Source organism: Leuresthes tenuis, unplaced genomic scaffold (assembly GCF_036924035.1).
Source record: "Leuresthes tenuis unplaced genomic scaffold, fLeuTen1.0.hap1 SCAF_21, whole genome shotgun sequence".
NCBI lineage: Eukaryota > Metazoa > Chordata > Actinopteri > Atheriniformes > Atherinopsidae > Leuresthes > Leuresthes tenuis.
In genome coordinates, this window is record NW_027325375.1 from 8,141,303 (window position 1) to 8,168,435 (window position 27,133).

The window sequence follows — 27,133 nt, forward strand, 5'->3', positions numbered from 1 at the left end:
CATGATGGACTAATTAAGGAATTTCACAATCTGTCACGTGATTGGGTTGTTTTCATTTCTTTTTGGCTGAATGCATTGTAACACTGATGTGCAACAATAATTAAAGGGTAAGGCTGGCAGTATAGGCTCTATTTTTTTTTACTGTCAATAGATATAATACCATTTACCAAAAGAAATACCAAAACTGAAAAATATCAAAACAACAATAAAGTTATTTTGTGGGTGCATCATTCGGCCACTATGCATCGTGAGGACCAGCACTCTATTATGTTACTGTCATAACATTAAAATAGCAGTTAATCAAAGATGGCTATTTTTTTTTAATCATAAATGTAGCAACAAGGCATTAACATTAATTTAGAGGTTTTAATTGACATATTCCCATGATACATACAACTTATACAGACAGTTTTGTGTATGTGCTTACAGCAGCGCAGCATGAAAGCAGTATATGATGGGTGGGGTATCTACATCTGGCAGTACTGACTTTAAACATGTGATGGCAGCCCTGGTTCACAGTGTTGTGAGAGACAACATCCTTTGTATTGACACAGCTCATCCATGTGATAATTAAATATCAGTGATAATTTGCTCCCTTCCTCTGTGGCATGTTGCAACTGCTACAGCTCTGACTTTAAATTCCGGATTATATGAAGTAACTTCACAAAGTGCAACAGGATATGTCACAGTGCGACTATGAGTGAATTGAAAAAGCTCAAACTTATCAGAGGTGAAGTAGTTGTTGAGATATTTTTGGTAACATTTGCTGTTCGTGTGATTCCATGTGCTCTATTTTGTGAGATTGTTTCCATGACAGGCGACTCTTGGGCCTTGAGCTGACAGCTAAGCCTGTCAGCTATTGACGGATACATCCCATGTGGCAGACAGGACGAAAACCATCCAGATTAGTAAGCACCACAAGCCCTCAGTGGGATGGGGATCTGGGGCCTGTCAGTGTCTGAACTGACTGTCATTTAGGCTACACTGTGTTCTGCCTCTCTTCCTGACATCAGCTACTGTCATGTTTGGATTACCTGCAGTTGCCACAGCAGCAGAAATCTTTCCAGCATGCAAGATCTAAAGCCACATAAATACTAATACCAATGAAAAGATATTTTTATTTCTAAGATATACATAATGAAAAGTAATACTGTATTAACTGTAGGTAGTTTTTCTTTGCTCTGTAAATATTACAAATAATCAGTGTATCAACTTGGTGCTCAAAAAGCTGGAGTCTTTGTTCTAATGGGAACCTTTTGTTTTTACTCATTCTCTAAATGGATAAATTGCTGATTTTTGTCAACAAGCAACAGCAGGCTCAAATGTGGAAAGAAAAACTTCAGTTAAATCCCGTGCCTCTTCTGCTCCTTAGCAGGAAGCCAGTCCTGCACACACTACTGCACATGTGTAGCTCATTCAGACAACAGCTTATATTGAGGAAATTCTTGCATTATTGGAACGACATCACTCTGAAATGTATATCATGCCTGGGTGATAAAAAAATGTCTGTAAGCGGTTCACAACTGGACTTCAAATTTGTAGAATTCCCCCCAAAGCTGAGCATAGCTTCACAACAACAGTAATGTTGTCTGTAATCCAGAAACAACAATACTTAGCCTTAATTGAAGCTAAAGCAAAACGAATGAACACGTTGCTGGTCATAAGAATTGATGAGATCTGACTAATATCAACTTCATATCAAAGCAGTTGTCATCTTTGCACAAGTTCATTCGATGGAATGAAGTACTTCATTCAAAATAGTCAAAAGTATTCATACTCAAAAGTAGAGCTTACATTTAGAGTACACAAGGAATTGCAAAGAGGCATTCACACTGGGTGAAACAGAAGTCCTCTAAAGGATTGTGTTTTTTGTATTAAGCAACTTAATACGATAACAACTTACTTTTAAGGCAGTGATCCTGCAGTCTTGATACTTTTAGAAGTCATGTTACTCAACATGGTGCAGAAATACGCTGTTTCACGATGTTTACATGACCAGTTGTCAACTGACACTAAAGGCTAAATCAACGGCATTATGACAACAGGCGGTCCTGACAAAAATAAGTTTTACCCTGATACAGAAATCTCTACTGGAACTTACAATGTACATCTATAGTTCTGCATATATTCTGACAGCTTTGACAGAGGGATTTGTCCATATATCATTCATAATCTGACCAATTACTGTAAACATTTTTCTTAAAAACATGGCAAGCATGGATATATTATAAATTGCCTATTGACAGTTTTCTCTGATATATTGAGAGATAAAAAGAGACATATATGTAAATCAGTTTTTATCATCTTATTCAAATGTACCATATGGATAAACTCACCTTACTAAACCATGGTAATATGCAGTAAATTATGGAGGTGTTTCTATTGAGATATATAAAAGTTGTTTTTTTCCCTTAATTACCTTACTTACATGTGGTGCAGCTGATGCTGCCACAGACAGAAAACATTCGTCTGAAGAGGGTCAATGTAATCTTTTTCATCCCTGTGCCTAATCAAAACGATTTTTTAAGGCTTTGAGTGGAAATGTAGAAATGTAAATCAGTTCTGAATCACATGCATCACAAATCTGTGTCACAGCAGTCGTTTTACATCTGCTCCCACTGTCTGATTAAATATGATGCTGAGAAATCCATGATGACATTTCTGATGTCTGAATTCTACATGTGCACGTCATATCCAATTTTAGTTATTTTGCAGTGAAAGGTGAGCAGCTCACCGTCGTGAGCATCATACTCATTGCCAGTCCATTCCTTCCCAGGCAAACGCCATTCCACTCTGTACTTGATAATGGGCACTCCCCCCATGGAGTCAGGCTCCTCAAACTCTAATATCGCTGTGCTGGAGAAAGTTTCCACTTGTTGGATTTCTGGTGCTGATGGGACCTCTGTAACAGCAGGCAGAGAAGAAAAAAATCATTCTCTACTGACAAAAGCTAATTTTCCAAGTAAATAAGCCAGGTAAATAATTTAGTTAGATACATAAGACAGAGCCAGCACATACTTGAAAAATTTATCTTGTTGAATAAACACGATTGAAAAAAAAGAAAAACATGGAACAAATTATCACACAATTACATGTTTTTTGTTTCAGTATAAGGTAAATCTGTGTCCAGTTAATACAAATGAATTGGGTCAACAGAATCCTCATCGAAATAAAACTGAACCTTGCAACTTGTCTCATGAGCAAGTTACTTGAGTCAGTTTCACTGAATGATTAAAAACAGATCTAATTGAAACAACAACACTAATATTAGTAAATCCCATAAAATATACATTAAAAAATTTATGAAAAATTAGTTCAACCCAATAAATTCAATTGAGATACCTTTTTTGTAAAACTCTTTGCGGTTAACAGCATGAACATGTTCTCTGTTTGGATAGCTCTTCTGCTTCCAAACCATATGATGGCATTTATCACAGTAGCATCTCTCTTTTGTGCTGTTGGGGATTATATGGCAAAGGTCTTCTCTGATGTCAACAATAGAGGGAAACAGTTTATTTATTTGGCTTTATCATTAAAGTAGCCAAATGCTTGATATCCTAAGTGTGATGTTGTAAAGTATCACAAAAGATCAGAACTGTACCAAATTTCTACCAAATAAAATATTTTTCTGGCAATTGCACAAAGCCCTCTTGCCTTGAAACATGACGACATAAAGTTCACGGTGCCCTCAGTTTAAGGCTGCAGGACAGCATGTTTGTGTCTTGAACTTTTCATGTGCTTTTAGCAGGGATAGGCTTGCTTTTAGAGCCACTAAAGTCACCAAATGACTGAGGATCTGTTAGACATGACTGAATGAGTTTCCAGTGACAGTTTTAGCTCACTGTGATGCACTTTGATTCATGATTAAAAGTCGAAGTGACAGAAATAGAGCACCCCACAGAGTTTAACTATTTTTTGTGGGTGAGCTGTAATGCTGCTTTCAATCATTCAAGGGGAGGGCCTTATAATATTAGGTGGATGTTACTGTCCATCAAATAAGGTTGTATCTAACCTTTTTAATCACCTCACAAAAATGAGATACCTCATGATTCTAGTAACCACTCATGTTTCCATCAAGCTCTAATTGCCACTTATCGTATCACTAATAATACTCATGTTCAACAAAAGATGAGCTATTTTAATTAAATTACTGTCATGTTGTTTGGTGTGAAAAATACTGCAATCTGTAGAGGTCACAAGAGAGGCTTTGGAGATTCTGCATTGTCTGAATATAGATACTGAATTATTTGCTGGTAATTAACAACTAAAAGACAAAGGATTAAGTTAATTATCAGTCAATTTAGACATACAAGCAAACCTACAATAGCTGCTCAATAAACCATGGGTACAGAGACACCACTAATACTGTCACTGGAGTTTTCTCATGATAAATCTACTTTTTTATGAAAACATTTGAAAAATGACAACTGCTCTGTTTAGTCAAGCTGTTGTCCTCAGACTGCATGTTGCATTTTCTTACCAAAATATCACAGAAAGTAAGGTGTGAAGATATGTTTACTGGTGCACAGATCATCCCTGCCAGCAGTCTGTGTACAATTTGTTGCTGCAGCAGTGGAGCTGAAGAAGCCTCTTACTGAACACACTCTGTTCTTTCATCACTGTTGTGTAGAGGGTGTGCAATATGGACCATTATGAATTTTTTTATGATCTTTTTCTCAAAAAAGGAACTCTTTATACATTGAGTTCATATTCAAAAAGCAGTGGAGAATTCATGCTATACTTTCATTGGCTGATAGTTGACAGTAGTACACTCTACTACACTTCATTCCAATGGCACTTTCAATTTCATACACCTTTGCTGTCTGAAATTGTTTCAGATTTGACCTTAAAGTTTTATTAACCATTTGATGGACCATACTTAGTTTTAGTGCTGATCCGTTAAACCATTTCGATGAGGTTGGCTGGATTCATACTGGGCAGTGTGACAGCCCAACGCACTCTTGGGTAAAGAATGAAATTAAGAGGTAGAGATTCAGGAGATTCTTTTTCTGTTTTTTAGGTCTTTGGCACAAAGCATTGCATGTAGCTAAACAAAAGCTCTGTATCATCATTTCATCAGTTATAGTGTGTCTGTAGTCTAGAGGGCGACACTAGGACTGCTATCCCATGGGTCCTGTAGGAGCAGATGGTTTTATTGTTGCCACAGGCTGAAGAGGGCAGTCAGTTTATAAACTGCAAACTGCAGTGACAATGGCTCATTCACTAAGATACCTTGAACCACAATGTTAGAATTAATAAATTAAGTTCAGAGGAAGATTAATCTGCATTCTGCCAGAAAAGCAAAGGATAGAACGAAGGTTAGGGGATTGTTTCCCCATTCATGTATGTGTTACACATGAGAGAATTGTGTTGAGATTGGGATCCTGATTACATGGGACCAGCAAAACCTTGTGGGAGCGGACACCAATGGTCAGAAATCCAGCCAGAGAGGGAAAACAGCCTTATGCAGGGCTTCGACTTTGGTCATCCCATGCACCTCATTTGGGATCATACATAGTGGCTTTTTAAAAGTTTTGTCAGTTAAAAAACACACACAAACATATTTGAACAATGGGATCACTTCATTTTCAATGAACAAACCTGCTTGGATGAGAAGGAACTCCTTGGATTCAGTGCCCATCTCATTGCTTGCTGTACAGTTGTAGCTCCCAAAGTCATTTTGAGAATCAGGTGTAATCTAGGGACAGAAAATGAAAAAAAACAACAACAAAAACACAAAGAAAGATTGGTTGATGTTGTTAGTCAGTCCACACGAGCCAGAAACCCTTGTAGAGATTGAATACATTATTTTTATCATTAAGATATTGTCATTAGTTATAGGTTTAAGGATTCTTATCATTTGAATCATGGTTTAGCCGAAGTGATTCATTTGGAGCTTGGCTCATATGCAGATATACGGATCTCTAGAAGTCAGTCATGACATACTGGCATATTGGTTCATTATGACATTGTCTATCACTCTGTAGTAATAGCCTGCCAATATTAGAAAAATATAACAAGTTGGCCAGGAATTATTTATTGCAAACTTTTTTATTTATCACCACTCAAGTAATTTTTATTTGCTCTGGCATCTGGGTTGTTTCTTGTCTGTGTCATTTTTGGTCCCTTTAGGAACAACCAGGGTTTTTTTTTCAACATCTGTTGCCACAACAAAATAATCTGCTCTTCAATGCCTTCAGTGAAAGATGTAATAATTCTTATTTAGTATTGCTTCTAAGAGCTTGATCTTTGCTTGCTGACTGCAGCTTATGCAGACACAGAATTTGAAAATATCTTGGAGAAAACAATTCAAAGACACATTCTCTTTGTGCCTTCTTTTGCCTTTTCATGTCAGAATAAATCAGCACAAGGGTGGCTGCTGCATCACCTCCAGGTAGCTGATGGTTGGTGTGCTGTAGATCTTCATGTTGGTAGCGTTGGGACTTGGCAGCTGGAAGCCATCTCTGAACCAAACCACTGAGGCCCTGGGGTGAGCCTCCAACTCACAGCTAATGTTGGCTGGGTTTCCCTCCCATGTGTATGTTGTCACTCTACCCAGAATCTTTGGAGCATCTGAAGGAACCAACAGAGACGATGGCATGCATGTTACCAAGAATGTGTGGAACAAATAATCAATCTAATCTAATCTAAGCAAAATATTAGAAAAATATAATAAAAATATTCAACACAATAGGCTAATTTTCACCTAAAAGGGCTATTCTGATTTTACAATCCAACATTAGTTCATAAGTGTTACTATAATCGTGAAGCCTGTTGAATCTCTGGAGGAAAATTTACAGAACTAATTTCAGTCATTTTCATATTTAGTCCTCTATTGATGTAAGGATGGTATTAAGGAATGGCAAGTTTTTTCTCCTTCCATGAAGCTTTTTTTCTGCTTTCCTTGCAGCACAAGATTTCAATGCTACATTTGAAGGAACTGGAGCACTCATGACAATGATGACAAAAGCTTTGCATTCAGCTGAATGCACAAGACGCATTCTGTTAGGGATGAAACACTTAGAAGGGTTGGGAGACTTTTTTCAGCCAAACGTTGGTTTTCTGCAAGCTCAGTCTTAGACCCAATCCAAATTCCTCCTCTTGGCCTAACCAATTAGCCTTACCCTTGCATTTTGCAGTAACAGTGCCCAGTTTTTATATGAGATCAACGAGTAGTGGTGATCTAGTTCTTCAACTGGGGCTTATTGGGGCTAGATCACCACTTCTCTGAACCCAAAAAGAAAAGGACCACCACAAGCCTACAAAAGTAAAAAGTAGGGCCAAGTCAGAGAGCCAAGAAGTGGAATTGGATCTTTTAGTCCCCATCCGTTCTGCAGATAGACAAGAAAAAGCCCATTCCTCTTTGATTGGTCAACTTCAAAAGCCTGAGCATCCACCGTCTGCCATTCCATATTTTCACTGCTTGTGTTCTTGTTTGAATTCATGGGCAAGGGACATTTCAATGCAAACTAAGTTTGCTTTTTTTTGGCCAGATACAGATGAGTTTGAAGACAAGTCTTCAGTGAAGACATATCACTGAATCAAATTCAAGATCATCGAAATTGAACTATCCTGACATGTACTCTGTTGCTGTAACTTGCAAAAAATTAATGCAAAAGATGGCATCTATAAATATAATTGAGCTTGGAGTTTGCAATTCCTCTACAACCAGAAGGCCTGAGATGAATTCATAAGAAGTGACATGCCAGTAGCTACAAAATAGTGCTTTCCAAAGACGTTAATGCTAAACAAACTATCACAACAAAAAAAAAAAAAACTCAAACAAAGATTCTTTTGACAGGTTAATATGAATCCCATAGCAGCAAACCTAGATACACCCAGCTCAGCTAATGGGATCATGCTGTGCCACAGATAGGCAGTTCCATACTTAGATAACGTCTTTATTGTGTGAGTTGCGATAGAAAGGACAGGGAGGGAGAGCTGTGCTCAAGACAAAGCACCTTTTCTTATCGATAATTGCTTGGCAACAGTGAATCAGCCACCTGATTATTTGCTGATTACTCTGGCTAACTGGAAACTCCTCAAACAACTCCATCAATGCTGCATTGTGATAATATCTCTGAGCAACTTTCAAGTACATTTACAGCAGGGCTTATTAATCAAATTAAGCAATCATTGCCTTTAGTTTTTATTTATTTTTTGATAGATTGACATATTTCAAAATGAGATTAAGTAACTCTACCAATTTCACCAACTGTCACGGCCAAGAAAATGCAGGCACAAGCATTTCTTGTAACCAAAAGTAAGTGACACATTTTTTGTAATAAAAAATGCATTACAAAAATGCCCAGTGTTTAAATCCAGCAAGGGTTGAATGCATTTTATCTAAATGTCTCACTGAAGTTTTAACCTTGTCTAAAGAAGTAGGACTTGTGCTAGAAAACAGTTGCTCAAAAGCTTAAAAAGTCACTGCATCCCTAAAGGTATGTCAGAACTCAGACCGTAGTTTCCATGGTAACAAATCACAGTGGTTCCACTAACCCAGCAAACTCTGCTCTTACAACTGCTGTACCATTTATCCACAGACACATAAGTGACTGCCGAGACACTGTAATGTTCTTATTGCAATTCTATGGCCTTCCAAAGTGTTTGCTTTTTGTTCAAATATTCAGAATTTGTCAGAATTCTTTGCATTCATTGTCAGGATTTTATACACAGACCACGGGGGTAACTAAAGTTACAAAAGCAATATTGATGTAAAGTAACAGATGACTTATCTCTACCCATTTCAGTATACGAGTAGTCGACACATCTGCTCATTCCTGCAATCTTAATGTAGTCTTAGACTAAATGTCTTGACTTTTTTTTTTCGTGAAAACAATACTTTAGTGTCATGGGAAAAAAACATGCATGTTCTTTCTTTTTCAGCCTGTGATTAAACGTAAAACTGTTGAAACTTTATTAAATGGATTTTGACAGTTACAACAGTTCTATGAAAAAGGGGGTAAACTATAAGAGAAAGTATGAAATGAGAGGAGTGACTTACAGCGGACTTCCAAGTAAATGTGCTGGTTGTCCTGACCGATGGAGTTGCTGGCAATGCAGAGATACTCGCCGGCATATATGTACTGGACATTTTTCAAGATGAGGGAGGACACCCTTGCATGGCTGCGTACCACAACATTCCTATCAAGGCTCTACAAAGAGGAAGAGAAAGTAATTATCATCCATCACTGGCACAACCTGGAATCAGCGTGTGTAAAAAAACAAAAAAACAGTGCAGTACAGTGAACTGTAAAATTGTACTGTGTGCTGATTAGTGTCCATACCATTTAGCACTTCGGTTGCAAGTTTACAGGCAGTCTAATTGCACCAAAGACAGTATACCAGTAACTGGAATTGGGACAAATAGCTTGTTCAATCTTGCCTTTATTTTCATTAGCAACTCACGTTTATTAGATTGCCTACTTTGCTGAAACTACTGTGTAGTGAATTTGAAGGATCACTGAGAACATGTAGAGCTCAGAGTGAGCTCTCTGCACAGGTCTGAAACTGGCATATGAGCTGCAACCTGGCGTGACCTTTGGTGTACAACCCCATTCAATAAATGTTGGGACTCTGTATAAACTGTAAACAAAAATTAAACACATTGATTTGCTGTCCTCATAAACCAACATTTTATGCACAATAGAACATAGAAAACAAATCGAATGTTGAAAGTGCAACATTTTACTATTTCATGAAAAGTATTAGCTTATTTCTTATTCAATGGCAGAAACATATTACATATTACTCAAATATTACAGTGTGCCAACTTTTTTTGGAATTGGGGCCGTACATCTGGATAGGTTTGAATGGTTTGTGACCAAATCTTTCTGTCTGTTGTAATTTTTGTGGCATCTATAGTCAATTTAACCATTTTCACATAATATGAATAAATTGTGAACAGATATAGTCATACACTCTCTGCAAGCTTTGGGATTTTGAAAGTAGAAAAGTTACTTGTAATTAGTGATCAGTAATAAAGTAGAGCATTAAAAAATAAATCATCAAGTAGCAGACCCTACAACAACTCTGGCTGTTATAAATACAGTAACAGCTTTTCTTTCCTCTGGGAGCCATGGCAGCCAGTCTTTGTCTTTTATCAATAATTCAGGCTTTATCGTGCTTCACTGTTTGTTTTTTTTTATAAATAATACAATCCTATTTGTTGTATTAGCACTATGGTGTAAATTGATATTTTTTTGCAGGCAGGGTTATGCAGGTGTGTTAAAAATATTTTTTTGTTGTTTACTGAAGATCTCAGGGAGTGTCCTGGAACATTTTGAAAGGGCAGCATTAATCTTGTCTTACTGCAGTAACACAGCAAAGAGCTGGAGTGGGCACACTCTTAGGATGTAAACAGGGAAAGGTTAATGGAGAATAATCCTTTAATGATACCGCAGAAACCGAACTGAAAAGGCAGACCTTTAAAAAAGATTTATTCATTAACTCCACTGAATGATGCTAATTATACAGCTGTGACTTGTCATCAAATTGATTGTAAGAGTGGACTTGTAACAGAAGGCGAGGAAATGCTTGTTCCCTTTCCTCTGTTGGTGCGGTCATCCCTGCTTTGCTCTGTTGAGTACGCTGTTACATTATCTGTCCATACACATGTTGTGCTTCTAAAACAGTTGTATAACTTTGGTCAAATTTGACAAAACCATAGATACCTAAGGGGATGAAGTTAAAGATTGAATTGTCTTTAACCTTTTGTTGTTTCAAAAGATCTTTTATACTGCTAACTTAATAAGAAAAACATTAATGCTGTATTAATGCCACACGCATGAATCCTGAATAAGCTCTCAAATTGAAATTTTAAGGATGAAACTATTAGGATTGCGAGATAATTCATCAGAGACCAATATTGAAAACTGAGAGTATTTGATTAATTAAAACCCACTGAAGGACCTATTTCCATGTACAGTGGGTGCCTCGGGTCTTTGTGTGCTAAGGAAAAATAATTCAGGAAATACTGAATTAAAACATATTTGCTCGTGAGATCACGACACTACCACTTTTTTTGTTTTTATTTGTTTAACATGCGGTTTCCACAGTGAAGAAGAGAGTTTAGACTGATTAAAATAAGGCTTATTTTAAGCCCAGCTAAGACTGGTAAGCTGACGCAACAAACCTCTTGATTAACTGAGAAGCGATTTAGCAACATTCTATGACGCATGAAAACATAACAACAAACAGTTAACACCAGGGAGTTTCAGAACACCTATGACCCAGGAGTTTATGACAGAGCAGGAATACTCAAAGCAATGTCCTTAATTTGACTCCCAACAGGAAAGTATGAAGCTTGGCATTCCTAGTCTATATCTCTCCCCTCCTTACTGTTGTCTCACAGTTAAATGAATAATATGCCAAAGAAATAGATAAACACTTTAAAAGTTACACTTACCATTGGACAGTATTTCTCAAACCCTTCAAAAGTGTAAGAGCAAGAAAAGTTAACTACCAGGTGTTGGGTAAATCACATTTCGAGACCACAGTCCCTCCGCTGCTGAAATGGGTAAGTTGGGGACCTTTTAGCATTTCAATCTAACTGTAATTATCTTTACTTTGATATATGGGTAACTCAAAGAGAAAAAAAGGGGAATTGCTTCTGTTACTTATACCTTGCTGTAGCATTTAGTCAAATAACCAATACATAAAACACAGGCTAAATGCAGCAAGATCTTATGATCTATTCAGATTTTTTGATAAGGGTTGCCAATATGATCTACTCAGCAAAGCTGGCACAGTGTATTCAGCAGGCAGGTAATCATGATCCAACAATGCTGCTGTTCCATTGTCACACTTTACTTTCTAAAGTGCACAGCTCTACTGTCACTGATCGTACAGTATCATGAGATACTTGTCGCAGAGTTTAGCCAGGATCACTCCAGGCAATGGCCATTACCATTGATCTGTTTGATGAGTTCAGTGCAAGTAAAACTTAAGTAGTGATAGGAAATAGTACAATTTTTGTCTTTACTATTACACTTATCCATCAACAGGTTATCTACAGACACACTCAAATAAATAAATAAATAAAAACAGTCCTTTCACCAGATCCTAAACTAATTGAATGACATTTCTTCTTTAAATATACACAGTCAACAATTACTTCTCACACCCTGCAGAGAAAAGCTTTTTTTTCTTTTTTTCTTATAAATATCAGAATAACAAACATTTCTTAGGAAAAATGGAAACAATAAGACATTCACTACAAACACCCTTCTCTCTAGGAGACCATCTACTGACAAAGAACATTAACTTATCGGGCAAGGTAACAATAGCAGTCAGCTTTCTACAAAAGCAGGAAACCTGGAGGGAAAACATCATTATGAAATATTGAAATCACCAACAGGTGAGATATTTCAAAATTTCAAAGTCAGTGTTATCTTTTCTTTTGTGACTATAAGATTATGCTCATAGAAATAAAAAATGTGACACAGTTTCAGCCAGAAAATCCAACCATCACATTATGATGCATAAGCTGTGGCTGTGGCCTGCAGATCCAGAAACCTGCAAATTCAGTCAACTGTTCAACAAGGTGACACGATAATGTTCACATATCGGGATAATACTGTGGTAAAAATGACTTGTGTGATGGGATAATTGAAATACCCTTCACAAAATTATGCAAGCAGTAATTCAAAGCCCTGAGGGCTCTGGAAATAATTAAAACCAGACAGAAGGAAAATGTATGTTTATGAAAGAGCAAACTTGTCACCAAACCGGATCTGTGTGCTTTCACAGTGATGCTTAGTAAAGAAAGTTAATTCTTAGTTCCATTATTTGTCATTTATGTGTGTGATGTTAGCTTGTTAGAGTTCTATTCAAAGGTAGCTGTTTAATGAAGGGCCAAGAGAATGCAATGTCTCTTTTCCAACCAAGCCTCAAGTGTTCTGGATTTCTAATCAGATTCAATTGTTCAATTGTTCCCCACTATATACTTTGTCACTAATAATCTAGGAGATGTTACTAAATCACAAGCCCATGACAGAATTTGTTCCACCTCCAATGTATTAGGGATTGAATGCAGACATTTCAGAGAAATTGTTCAAAATCTGGACAATCAAAACCAAAACTATCCAATAACCACTGGGGACAAGTGAGAAAACATTTTTGCCATCTGGGTGAACTGACCCAGTAAGACGACAGCACAAATGAGGCCCCAGTGACTGAATAAATCAGCTCCTTTAGTGTAGTTGAAGCAAAATCATGCAGCCCCTGGCCCACGACAGCAGAATGGACCATTTAAAACCACTGTGTTAAGATGTATGTGAGTTGGAAACATGGCTTGCTCACAGCAGAGCAGACAGTGTTTCTGTGTGACATTGCAGAGTTGCTGATCTTTAAAAAACACAGTGCAGGAGTTTTTTTTCATTCCAAGTGTGACAACTAACCAGACCATGCAGCAGGAAATAACAGCATGGCCAAAACATGGACTATCTCCGTCTCTCAAGATGAAATTTGTCGACAAGAATAAACAGGGACAAATAAATAGGGCAAGCCTAAATGTGTACTGGAACTAAGTGGATTAAATTAACTGTACTATGTGTCTAATGGTCTACACATTTAGGGCATATCTAAAAAGTAGCATGTGTTAAATGTTGGCTAAATCACAACACTTCTGCTCTGCCAAAAAAAAACAGATATAAGGGAAAGTCTACAGTGTAAGTTTGGGCTATGAAAACTAGAGTCAGGCTACGATATTTAGTAGCCATACCTCATATTTGTCTGGTCGAGTCCAAGAAGCCTAGAGAGGACAAACACAAAGGAAGCAAAGACAAGCATCGATACAATGGAGCAAAGTAAGCTCATAGAAAGCATCCAGAGAATGAGTGTATACAAAGTTCACCTGCAGTTGTTCAATGATGTAATGACCAGCAGTTTTGAGTGATATACACATTACAATGTTGATAGTTATTATTCAGGTTATATTTAAAGTGCATTTTCTGCTTTGCTGATCATTTTCATGTCATATGTCATTCATCATGGTGAATACTGCTTCTGCTTTGGTGTTCTATTTGGTATTGTTTGCACTACCCATAGACTGTTTAGAAAAGATAGTTGTAGTCACATGGTGTCAAAAATAAAGCTTTGTTGTGTCAGTTCCTGAAAATGCAAAGAAAATTAAATATCAGGCTCTAACAGACTCTTACTAAAAAAATCTTCAATTCTCACATTCTCAACAACTGAGTTTATAAACATTAAAAAAAAGTCATTATCTGGATTTCTGATCAATATGCTGGTGGTCCTTTTGAAAGTAATTCTATAATTACATCGATACTAGGCCTTAAAGATACAAATTTTGTGTCAATCATGTTTCACACAACACCTTCAAGCTCAACCCTCTCAATTCAAATTTTGTTGTCTTCTGGCTGCAAAAAGACCAATATGGAGACATTTAAATGCCAACCTGACAAAACAGTAGTTTTAAAACGAAAGTTCACAAAAACTGTTGTTGTCATAGTGGCTCCTTTCTCCTCTCATATACATTACAGTTTACCATGAAACAGTTTTGCAATTTCAGTTTAAGAGCAACATTAGTTGAAAATGTCTAAAAACGGCCATTTCTCTCAAAAACAACACTGTACAGTATATGTGGTTAGAATGAATCCTGATAAAACATGACAGGAATTCTTTTATTCACACATTAGGTAAGGCTGACAGATTTTCCTGCCAAGCTTTATGTATTACAATTACGATTTATTCTGCAATGAATAAATCACACCACTCTGTAAAAACATTAAAAACAGAGCAGAACCAATGTGAATATGTGGTATCATTAAGTTTTCTCTTTTTTTTATGTTAGAAGGAATATTGGGACGAGATCAGGATTTCTTTCTTGGCAGTTCAGCTACAATCAGGGAACTAACAGAACTGGTCAAAATGCCAATCTGGAGCATATTCTCTTAAAGCAGCATGGGGCCTTCTCGGTAGGATATTAATTAATATACTGTAATAAAAGAGAATTTGGAGGCACACTAAAGAAATACAAGGTACTGAAACTAATTATCGGTGAACCACCAAGGGACTTTGTTTTCCTAATCAGCCTCTTCTTCAATCACAGTGTTATGTGTTTTGATTCAGTTACTCATTTATGTGATTCCAACGCTGGCTTCCATCGCATATCCTCCACTAATAACAACTACATACAGAATCAATTTAATTTTGTAAGGGATGTAAAAAAAAATAAATCATAATAAAATTACTATCATTATTAGTTATCATTAGTAATAACTTTTCAGTGATATTCAAGAGAGGCAGTTGCAGTCCCGTTAAATTACAGCTCTGTCATTTCACACCCTTAAATTTCTGACTTCTATTATGCAGAGCTAACGCAAGGATGGAGGACAGAATGGGACATATAGAAAACCATTGATGAATGACAATGTAATGAAAATTAGGGAGCTATTACCAAATGACCAGAAAGACTTTCTTAGCACAGCAACATATGATCGAATGTGATCTGACAGTGAGAGATAGAAAATACTGGGGTGGTGACAGGCTGTGAATGGAAGACATTTGTTGACAACTGAATGGCAATGGGCAAGGCAAACCCTATCATGCAGGTGGAAGATAAGATTCAGAAAACTTGCAGCCATGAATGCTTCTCATTGGCAGTGATGAATTGCACAGTTAATGGGACCAAATTGGAACTATTTCAGCCCAGTCAAATGCACTAATTCTCTTTGGATTATGATTCAATTGAAAGCTTGTAGTTCTATAATAGTTCCCAGAAAAGGATGGATCTACTCTTATTAGTTGCTTAAAACCTAAAGCTTAAAACTAAAGCTTAAAACTGACTTGCTGATAATGATTGTGATATAATATCATTACTTTCACAAAGATAAAAATATCAACAGCAACAATGACACACAGTATTAACAATGGCCAAGAACCATTATTTAAATTTTCACTTATGTATTTGATGTGTACTGCACCACATGATAGCTTTGACACACAATCCATCACACTACACCAGCTGACAAAGCATGTGAGGTAAAGTAGGCCAGTTTGGCCTAAATATATTGCAACTGAGTCCTTTTATGTCCTTTGGGACATAACAGGGCAGATGCTTTCAGTGCATTTACCATGTGTATCACCAAGAATAGCACACTTATGGCAAGCTTCTGTCATTTCTATTATCAACACAACTGTGTTTGATAAGAACTTTTTTCTAAATCAGTAAATTGTTGTGGGAGAAATTAAACATTTGCACCACAGGCTGCACCAAGTTCAAAGTTACAGTGGTATTGTTAGACTGCATCGTGTTGTTTTCCTACTGCCCTCTTGCAAATGCTCAGAGGCCAGCTATCAGTTCTCGACCTAGTCATTCTAAACCTCTGATGTACGGGAAACCCATGGCACTTAGCTTTTATCGCTTGTAGATGTAATAGCAATGTACGTCATTAATTCTGCTGTATATAAGCACACTGCTCACATGACATATGTGGTCAGAATAGACTGTTAAGATGCATTTTTCCAAATAACCCCATTTTAATGAACTGATAAGAGCATCACAACAGACTTGGGATAAGATTTTCTTGTCAGGCTGAATACTGCAGGAACACTGTGACCAGCATATTAGAGAGACTGCACAAGAATTGTACCCTAAAGCCTTTTACTATCTCCAGTGCTAATGGACATGAAGAGAAAAATTGAGGGTACACTCTAAAAAATAAAGATACATAACCCTGATTTAGTTTCTTTACTTACATCATACTCGTTTTACAAAAAAAGGGCCAACTCATTTCTAAAGTGGCTTATTATAGCACTTTAGCACGGTCCTATAAGAGAGCTAAAAAAAGTCTAATTCAAAGCAATAATTAGGGTAATGTCACTGAAATAATATTCATTCTTTCAGCTCATTTGCACTTACTTTTTTTGTTTCCTATGAGCACTTTTAATAGCAATTTCACAACAAGTACCCCCTTTAGAACCTAAAATTAATACTAAATAAAATTAGACACATTTCTCACAACACTGGCGAGTATCACACAATGGAGCTGCCTGAAAATTGGTTTTATGGCAAAGTTCACACTCTTCCCTCTAGCATTTGCATGAAAATGCTCAAAATTAAAGCTGTTCCAGAGAAAACTGTGAGTTGTTAAGAGAGATGACTCCAGACTGTAAAATTTCAGGTGAAAGAATTTAATGTTTTTGAATGTATAAAACAAATCAGGAAATTTGAGATGATAGTCCAGCTCAGAGCATGTTCATGATCTGAGATGGAAATATAGTTAACTGAAGTCATAACAAGACTGAATCAGGGCCGAAAGTCAGGGAACCAGTGAGTGAATTATTCTGATGTCCGCACTGAAATGGGAACATGCCTTGTTTTAATGAAAAAAAAAAAATTGTTTAATAACAGCAATACTTCATTGGAATAATTGGTTTAAACAGTAAAGTGCATGTTGGATTACATCAGTAAAAGTACTGATCATTTTATGATGACAAATGGCACATATCTTAAAGATATTTATTTTTCTCTTTCACTAAATTAATCCAGACATTCAACATGAAGAAGTTTAGAAATAAAAACTAAATGAAATGCTCTTTTTTATCCCAACACTATAGAGTGATTCCACCTTTCTGTCAACAGTGGAACAATTATAGGTGCTGATCTGTTTAAAGGATTTTTGTTTCTCAAGAGGGAAATCCAGCAACAGCCTCGTATCAGTAGAGGATCTTTGTTACATAACTGCACAAAGCTCAAAAGCAAGTTGTACCTGCTCTCCTTCAGTGAAGACTCTGTTGCCAAAGCTCCAGGAGATGGTAGGTGTGGGATCACCCATGGCCTCACAGAGCAGGGTGACTTGCTCATCAAACTCTGATGCAGTCTGGTTGTTAAAGAAGGTAATCTTGGGTTGCACTAGAAAGAGAGCGGAATGCATTGTTAAACACATATTTACACCACAATTGTTCGTTTGTAGCAGAATATTAGTAGGATTTCATAGCAAAGTGGTCCCTCGTTGCTGTTTCATTGTTAATGTAAAACTGTATTTATTTATCATTTAGGGCACTGAAAAATATCAAAAGAGATTTTCTAAAAATGTCTTTTTATTCTCATTTCCAGGGCATCAAATCCTGCCATTTTGTAAAAGACCCTGGAATCTCTGCGATACGAACAATCTGTCATCACTTCAACAATTTGACAGCACTTGAAAGGTATTTATATGGAGTTTATTTAGTTGTTACTGTAAACATCTAAACAAATATGTACCTATATCTGTCTCCTGTCAGGGTGGATGCCCTCTAGAGCCTTTTACCTCTGTTTTGGACCCCACCAGTATGAGATGCAAAAACTGGTTTTAAAGCTTATACATGAGAGCTGAAAATCTGCATTGCTAAAATGGAGCAGGCTGATTTTTGTCCTCTTTTGTCTTCATAAATAATACATTTTTGACAAGAGGAACTATTCCTATGTAACACATAGCTAACAGACATTTTTAGCATTTTGGTGTCAAAGTATTCAGAGAGGCTTTATCATAGTTTTGGTTTCATACTCCACTGACCTTAAACGGAGCCACAAGCATAGGATTAAATCATTTCCTCAGAAAGAGAAAGTCCATAGCGATACATCTTTGAATGTCCTAAAGGGTGGTTTAATTACTTTCCAATAAGACACAGTCTATTCATCACATTGTGTGTGACTTCCCCAATCATTGGAAAGTCCTAAAGAACTATGCAGCAAAAGCCAGTAAGTGCAACAGGAAAGGCCAGAGAGGGAAAAGCTCTTCTTAGAGTAAATATGTACAGTAAGTGAATAAAGATATTCCTTTACCAAACACGTTCAGGCTGACTTCCTCGCTTTTCTCTCCTGCCTTGTTCTTGGCAATGCAATTATAATCTCCTTCATCCACCTTCTTGACATCCTTTATTACCAATTCAGAACCATCCTCGTTCAGGCTGTACTTATCACCTGTTTCAAGGACGATGCTGTTGCTGTAGCAGGAAGAAAAAGAGGAAAAAAGACAATAGTCGATATCACAAGCCTTTGCTTAACTTGAGTGGCCTCCAAAGCAAATACATTTCTTTACTCACTTTTCTTAGTACACAAGAATGGCTGGCAAATGCAAAAAAGATCATGCGCCGGCTCAATGATGGTGTTTCTTTACCTTTCATTTCTAAGAGAATACTTTTAAAAGATTATCTGGAGTGGTAGCATTCACAGAGCTGTTATATGAAAATCGGCAGGCTGCACGAATTCCAATTTCTGAGCGAGGTAATCAGCTTCTTTCACTCAGCTCCTGCCTTCTGCAAACTCATGTTATGTGCAGCATAACAAAGAATGATGAATAAGGCCAACTATTGCCTGTCTTCATTATTGGTGTGAAAGTAGTTTGCTTAGCTGGCCTCAGAATCTTTTGACCGGTCAGACTGAACCACATTTAGTTTTAGTCATAAGGGGTGTCACCAAATTAACCAAAACTGCTACTTTAAAATTCTCTGGGTACCCTGCCTAAAGGCCAAAAATATAACTTGGCTGTTGTCATCTGCTCTCAGATCAGTTGTTGGGGAAAAAGAAAGATTTCATACTATAACTCTGCAGTATAACTAAAGCTTGATTGTATAATGTTCATGTTCATGTAACAACTGGCTGTTTTTCCAGAGACAAAGGTAGAAATGGCTTGGCACAAATAGAAAGACTATTGGATGGATGAATGACAGGCACTGACAAATGATGACATGCTATCAGAATGAAGTGTAAAGGCCAAAAATGTTAATATGCTGTTTAAAAGCGCACTTGAGTTTGAGAATTGCTATCTAATTTGGAGCCAACGTGAGAAAAGTTAGATGGACAACACAAATAAGTCTGTGACTGAAAAAGTGGTGTATTTCTTCCTCTTTCATAAAGCAGATATCACCTCCCAACTAAATGTGTTTTACTCCTTTTAGAGGTCATTTTTAAGACCTTGGACGACTGAATTAATTCCAGAATTAAGCTTCAATAGAAAGCAATCAAACTGTCTTATTTGTTCTACTGATTTATTTTTTAATTGTATTATGCTAATTTTGTTTTCAGATCCCCAGCATCTTATCATATCAGATCATATCACTGAAAAATGGAATGTTCTCCATCTCCAAGCATTTGTCTCATAATTAGTATCTGAAATTTCTGTTTCTGTTTTTTTTTAATTTTTTTTATCATTTCTCCTTTAATGTGTACTTTTAGATTACTGGCTGAGTTGTTATGAACTTTGTAATAGTGCCATCTCAAAGGTTTTACTGTATGTGTGACGTTATGCCCCTCTGCATCCCCACAGGCCTTGCTGTGGCCATGCAACAATCTTTGCGTGGTTCAATGTGTTCAGTGCGTTAATCATCTTAACTGGGTGCATCTGCTAGGGTGTGGATATGAGACCTGTCTGATGAGACTTTCACCATTTTTTTCTATTTTTCTCTCTCTCTCTAAATAGAATCCCAATTTTTCTGAATTCAAGTCTCAAACTTGTGGTTCATGTACAAAGGTGTAATACCTGCTCACGTCAACCAAATGATGCGAATTTACAAGCAGCTGGTGCCACCAGGTGCAGATTCACTACAGCTTTGCACACTGTGCAAAACAGTGTCAGCATTATATAACTAGATCAAAACAGTACGAAATTGAAATGTGCACAGAAAAGAAACCCTGTCAAGATTAAACTTATCAAAGCCTCTTAGGGATGTGACTGATGTGAAAATGTAAATCTCGTCTTTTCTCTTATACAAGAATTTCTATACAACGCCATGCAAATTCATATATAGAATAATACTTACAATAATTTATGCATAAAAGTAAAAGTACATGTAAGTACACCTGTCTGTCTGCCCTTTGGCTGCTGGTTTTACAAAACAAGAAAAATGCTAATAAGTTATGTTAATAAAGAAAAAAAGATTAAATGTCCCACTTGACCTTCTATTCATCCATATTTGACTCTGATCTAATATACTGTAAGAGATGAATGAAAACTGCCATTGCATTACTTTTTTCCACTCTAAATCTGCCACTCTTTCACATGATTGCATTGGTTTAATGTAAGGAGTTTAAGAAAATTTGACAAGTTGCTGGGCATTACTGGATCTTATGCTTCTTATTGTATGTTTAGGAACACATGCGCACTAAGACACTGACATGATGATGCAACCCTCCATGATGAAGCATATAAGCTTAGTGCCTGCTCTGGTCTCTACAGTGGTATTCCCTTAGTGTTCACACTGAGCATTTCTGTAGGTCCAGGAACTGGATGAAGAGGGCAGAAATAGCTCAATGACTTCCTCAGAAAAGAATGCTTTATGTGCTCTCGGCTAGTGCTGGGGAAGGTTTAGAAGTGTCATTAGTAACACTGAACTCCTTCCTGTGCAAAGAATTACAAAAGTCAAAACAAAACAAAAGAACTTGGAATGAGGTTTCAGGAAGATTAGTGTGCAGCAAAGACTGAGTGCTTTCTCACCACCACTTGCTCTAGAAATACACAATCCACAAAATGGGTAATCCTCAATGACTCATTTCAACCTGTGGTTTGAAAATCATTATGCAGATTGTATGCAACTATAAGAGAATGTCTTCCTTCTATACTCTCATAGTTAGAACTACTGGAACAAAAAAGTTCAAACATAAAGGAATGTAAATGATCTGCTCTGTGAAGAGTAGCTCTGGAGTTGTACACTGCATATCTAATGTTAACGACCACTATAAAGCTACATTACCACCTCTAAATGTGCAGTTCAATACATTTCAGCGATGATACATGATTTGATTTCAATTCCACCACATTAGGTATCATTAATCTACTACTTTAAAAACGATTGGCTTGTTTCAATTGTATGCTCTCAGCATTTTTTCCAACTTAATCTTTGAAGCTGTTACAGAAGCAACATGATTTACTGAGCTCTGTGCATATCTTCTTTCCTAAACCATTCTTTTATCCTTTGCTTTAACCTATATTGTTTCCCATGAGAGGTGTGAAAAAGAAGTGTTTAATGTTGTGGCAGCTTTAGCTGTTCTCCTAATCCGATCTGTGGTAAAAGTGATCCGTACTCTCGATCCCAAGATCTAATCACAACAGGCAAATGACGTACTGTGTCCAGGTAACGGTGGGTTCAGGGAAGCCATCTGCATCACAAGCCAGCAAAGCAGAACTACCGATGTCTGCTGTAGCATTGACATCAGGCTGCCTGGCCCGGATGGTGGGAAGCACTGAGAGAGAAAAAAGAAGAGTCAGAATAATAGCCGAGACAAATATATATGTGCAACAACTGTTTTAAAACAATACTTTAGTTCTATCTATCTAGGCTCTATCTATAGTTGTATACTAAAACCACAAAAAATGATATTTTTGGGCCTTTAACAGGCCGCAGAAACAAGTTGTGAAAACTGCAAGGAAGTTAGCGTTTTAAGTTTGATATGACACACCTGCAAACAAAGTGAGACATTATAATTCTTTTAAGATTGTATTTACGCCCCTGATAAATGTTAGTACGAATTCCACTATATATATGCATGTCTATATACAGTACATGTATTCATATACAGTACATATATACATGTACATTTAAAAACTACATTTCTGGTGTCTGAGGGTCATCATCAATGTAGCCCCCATGTTGAACAAAAACCACCTTTTGATGGACAGCAGGTGAGGCAGACAGCAGAAGGTAACGGAGTTGCAGTACTTACCGTTAACAACGACCTTCATCATCTTGAAGTCAATTTCTCCCCTGGCCATAACACGAGCCTCACAAGTGTACATGCCCTCATCTGTCTTCTTGATGCTCCGTATCTGCAGGTGGCCATTATCCATGATCTTATAACGTACTGAAACAGAAAAGCCAAATGGAGATCAAATCATATCATACACAATCCAAAATGTTCAAGATTACTGGATTATGGTGAAAGAATGATATAAAATGTATTATCCAAGGTTCTTTTTGGCCGTTTTAGTTTTGTATGTTCAAATGTAATTCATCATGAAGCAACCCACAAGATAAGATTTGATACCAAAAGCTGTTGTTTTTAACATTTCTTAAAAACCATGGCTCTGACCTCATCACATTTACAGGACATGTCTTATGAGGTGAGGATGGGTGGGACCGTGCTTCTTCGAAACATAGTCACTTTCCAACATGTGATTCGAAATCGAAATTAAAATATTCTACTTCCACACCCATATGCATGTCCACCAGCCTTGGAATGGCAGAGTAATACTCTTTGGATATTGTGTGAGCATCATTCACAGGGTGAAACTGTCAGCATCGCATGAAATCTCCATTCACTGTTGGAAACTAATCATGCTGTGGATGAGGGCGGGCACACATTAAGATGCATCTGGGATTGAAAACTTCAGTCCTCATCAGTGTGCTCTGATCTGGGCAGTGTCCTTCTGATCACAGTTGGTCCTGACAGTAAGTGAATGGGATCAGAAGTTTTAAATCCCAGATACAACTGAACATCTGACTTCATCCACATGGTTGTGTGTTTTCGACAGTGAACGGAGATTTCATGTGTCCGGATACTAATGTTTTCATCCAGCGATTGCCTTTTCTTAATTGGTTGTGCCCATGAAAGTGTGGATATACTGTAGGACGTGGTAAGACTTTTTGAGAGTCTATCACCCCTGAATCTGAAGTTCCCTACGCTGCCTTTTGCACTGCCTTTTGCACTGCCTTTACTGATTTTCAGTGTAGTAACATATTTAGCCAAATAAAAATCTTATTCCTGTTGTCTGTCTATTTCTGCTTTATTGTGTGCCCCATAAGCTAGAACCTAAGATATGACAGTTAATTCCTTCTCTGAAGACGGGAGCCCTTCTGCTGGAATTCAACGCCACAAGTTTCCAAGCGAGAAAGTTAAAATGAGATTTCCTTTTCTCCACCTGTCGACAAGAGATGCAGGCTGTATAAACTAGATAGACGGTGTGGGCCATAACAACCCCTTGATGCATGGGATTATATGCTGGGGGGGATGTTGCTTGGAGAATTGAACATTTTCTTCTCATAAATTTTTATATTTTTACAATTTATAGTACTAACGATTCCACCCCAACTACTATTACCATAGCTGTGGAAGGATAATGCATCATTTTACTAAGTCTGAGGAGTTTCCTGAGGTTTTTTTAATCTTTATGCCTTGCATTCCAATCGTGCTCCACTGCATATGGAAAGGAATAACTGTAATTCTTACTCCACACGTACGTGTTCACAGCTACAGCTCTTAATTCATTTCACACTGACACGTTTTAGAATGGACATTTAACAGCATGGTTTGGTCAACTGCTGCTCTGAGGAAAACTACATAAGCAGTTTTCAGTTTTGGTTACAATTAGTGGTTTTTCCAGCGAAAAACACATTCCTTGACCTAAGTCCAAGAATAAAGGCAGGGTTAGCACAGCACTGTGGTGTCTCTAGCCTCTCCAGCGTTCACCAGGGGAGGGGTTACTCTGAGGTTAAAATAGACTCGGTTCCAGTGTGAAACAAAAGAACATTTTCTTGCTTCGTGTCCACTCTCTGTAGCAGATTGACTCTCCCAGACAGAGGAGGACTAAGGCTGTCCAAGCAAAGCAAGTAACGGTTAGCTGCAGAAATTTGGCATATCAAATCATTCAAAAGTATTGAAAATATATCTAAAACATCATTTAGGTTCCACTCATTGTATTGCCAGATGAGATTAAAAGCTGAAAATGTGTAATTTCATCTTTATTAGTGGGAAGCTGAGAGTTACAGTAGTTAGAAAGGGGTCAGATGGTGAAAGAGAGTCAAAAGCTAAATACTCTTAGAAATTTCTCAGTCTACTCCCAGAGCACAATTTACTTTTATAATGTTTGCTCAGTTTGCATACTCGGCCTCTAATGAACAGAGGAAAATACCTTCATTCTGTGTCACACTTCATAGTTCCTAAGTGTGTTTAGTGGCAAAGCTGCAATTGTTTAAAACATAGTGATCAACTTTGGAGAAAGGGGTTATAATGGAAGAGTGGTTTCACAAGTTTCCATAAATCTTTTCATGTGTTTCTTTTGTTAGATCTGTTCCGCTGATATTACTCAGCGGTGGATTCAATGGTAACTGCTGCAAATCAAAACTAATTACGACTTCCTTTCTCTGTAATGGAGCAAACAAAAACCTTTTCAGAGGCCTAAAATCAGTGGGAGCTTGATATTCTAGATTTCTAGAAGAGTGAACCCCTGATTACACTGCTGCATCAGGTAAAAAAACTAGCAATCCAACAGAAAGAAAATATCCACACCCATTCACCAATTGTCAAACATGTACATGCTCCTATCCTAGAGTTAGCTAACATGCAAAAAACCTTGGTAGGTCTCTATTTCAACTGTGCTTTTGGTAATGAAAGAAATAAAACAATCCAATTGTACTGTATTCTCTTCATTCCACACCCTTTTTTTCTGATTTTTTTTTTTCATTTGTAGTTCTTCCTCAATTTGGTAAAATTAAGCTTGACTATGCCCTCCGAGGGCGTTTTATCTGACCATAACCTCTTGCTTTGCCAACAAACATAATTTCCTTGTTCATGTAGCAACTATGAGGTCTAAAACGACTTCCTGCTGAAAATTCTTAGTTTTGTTCTAGAATGGACAGAGGGAAAAAAAGATGAGGAAGAGTAGAAAATTAATTGGAAAGCATGAACTGGCAGACTGCATTGGCAGGAAGGTGAGGTGACTGCTGGGGAGTCAAAAGGATTAGATGACATGGCGGGTTGGAGGTGAGAAAGCAGCTCAAGAAAAGGAACAGTTTTATCTGAACTGGCTCACCATCTTTGGCAGCTTCGATCACAGAGCCCTTGTGCTTCCAAATAACGGTGGGTGGCGGTGAACTGACAACATCGCAGACTATGTCAGCATCCTCACCCTCGTTAAACTCCTGTGGACTGGGTGCACTCTGGAAGGTGATCTTTTCTGTAGGAAAATATGATCATTTTTAGTCTTTATTATATTCCAAATTTCTCTTTTAATGACTCTTCTTAAAGTTAAAACTCACATGTACCTTAGATCACATATCATAAATCTTTAAATCGATGTGCTGCAAATCAGGGCAACATATAGTTGAGATTATTCATTTTAATCAAAAGGCTTATTGCTATAGAGTTCATGTAATCACAGTAGTAGTGGAAGGAAATTGAAATCAAGTCTGTTATGTTATGATGGTTTAAATGGATATCTACAACTCACTACAAAAAGGTATTTTTGCAAGGGAGACTAAAATAATTTTAATAAAAATAACATCACAGTAAGTTGGGAGAAGAAGCACAAACATGTTGTCAGGCATTCCAGAATGAGGATTTCTTAGGGCTTTGTAGCGCCAAGAATATTAAGAATATATTTCTTCCTATGGTAGGTATGTACTCTGGTTAGAAATTAGGTCAAATGGGTTCGAGGTCTGGTTAAAATCAACAGGTAAAAAAGTCATCCAGCTGTTTTGTCCTGTGCCTGCTGATGATCTCATATGTGTCTCCGATCTGATTTGCATCAGTTTCTGAAATGATCAAACATGCTCCTTCTCATAATAGCACCAAAGTATTGCTCAAGGAATGCTCCTGTAATGCTTCTGTAAGTCGGTTGTAGAGATTTTGAGTTGCGTCTTGTTGGCTCAAAACACTTCATGCAGTAATGGTGATGGGTAAATGTATTCTGTAAAAATACTGTGAAACCACTGCTCAAGCAAAGTCCCTGGAAAACTCATATTGTAAAAAAGATAAGACTTACGGAAGATTTTCACTTGGACAGTGGCCTGAGCCTCCTTATCCCCATTTTTTGCAACACACTTGTAGATGCCGGCACTGTCGATGTTGGCGTGGTATATGGTGAGAACCGCGGTGGCCTCATCAGTGCGGCTCACGGAAAGGTCTTGCCCCGATGAATGGATCTTCTCACCGCTGGGGGCGTACCAGTCTATCTCTTTAGCATTCCCTACCACTGAAAACATGAATGATGAGACAAGTAAGAAAGAACACTTTAAAGAATTCCACTGCATGTTTTGTAAGCAATGACCTCAACGCACAGTTTGCTACTCAATGTGAAATACAGTTATGAAATTTTGCTGCTTTGCACTATTGACAGCTAGGTGAAAGGAGTGCAGGTAAAGTGAAAAAAAAAAACGTTACAAGGATGCTATTAATAGCAAAATAATGCGTTTG

General features: G+C 37.4%; 1 protein-coding gene across 6 annotated transcripts in view; it reads right to left on the bottom strand.

Moving 5' to 3' along the window:
• Positions 1-27,133, bottom strand: part of ncam1a (neural cell adhesion molecule 1a) — a 236,349-nt gene that overhangs the window by 41,856 nt on the left and 167,360 nt on the right. For 3 of the 6 annotated variants that reach the window (XM_072374346.1, XM_072374344.1, XM_072374348.1), the window contains exons 3-13: positions 26,703-26,912; positions 25,752-25,895; positions 22,667-22,804; positions 22,069-22,186; positions 18,791-18,951; positions 17,736-17,878; positions 13,727-13,756; positions 9,008-9,158; positions 6,389-6,573; positions 5,602-5,698; positions 2,735-2,902 (exon numbers count right to left, since the gene is read on the bottom strand). In XM_072374346.1, the coding sequence (XP_072230447.1) occupies positions 2,735-2,902; positions 5,602-5,698; positions 6,389-6,573; positions 9,008-9,158; positions 13,727-13,756; positions 17,736-17,878; positions 18,791-18,951; positions 22,069-22,186; positions 22,667-22,804; positions 25,752-25,895; positions 26,703-26,912 (1,545 nt within the window). The remainder of the gene's footprint in view (positions 1-2,734; positions 2,903-5,601; positions 5,699-6,388; positions 6,574-9,007; positions 9,159-13,726; positions 13,757-17,735; positions 17,879-18,790; positions 18,952-22,068; positions 22,187-22,666; positions 22,805-25,751; positions 25,896-26,702; positions 26,913-27,133) is intronic. The other 3 variants (XM_072374347.1, XM_072374345.1, XM_072374350.1) reach the window with 1 other exon arrangement.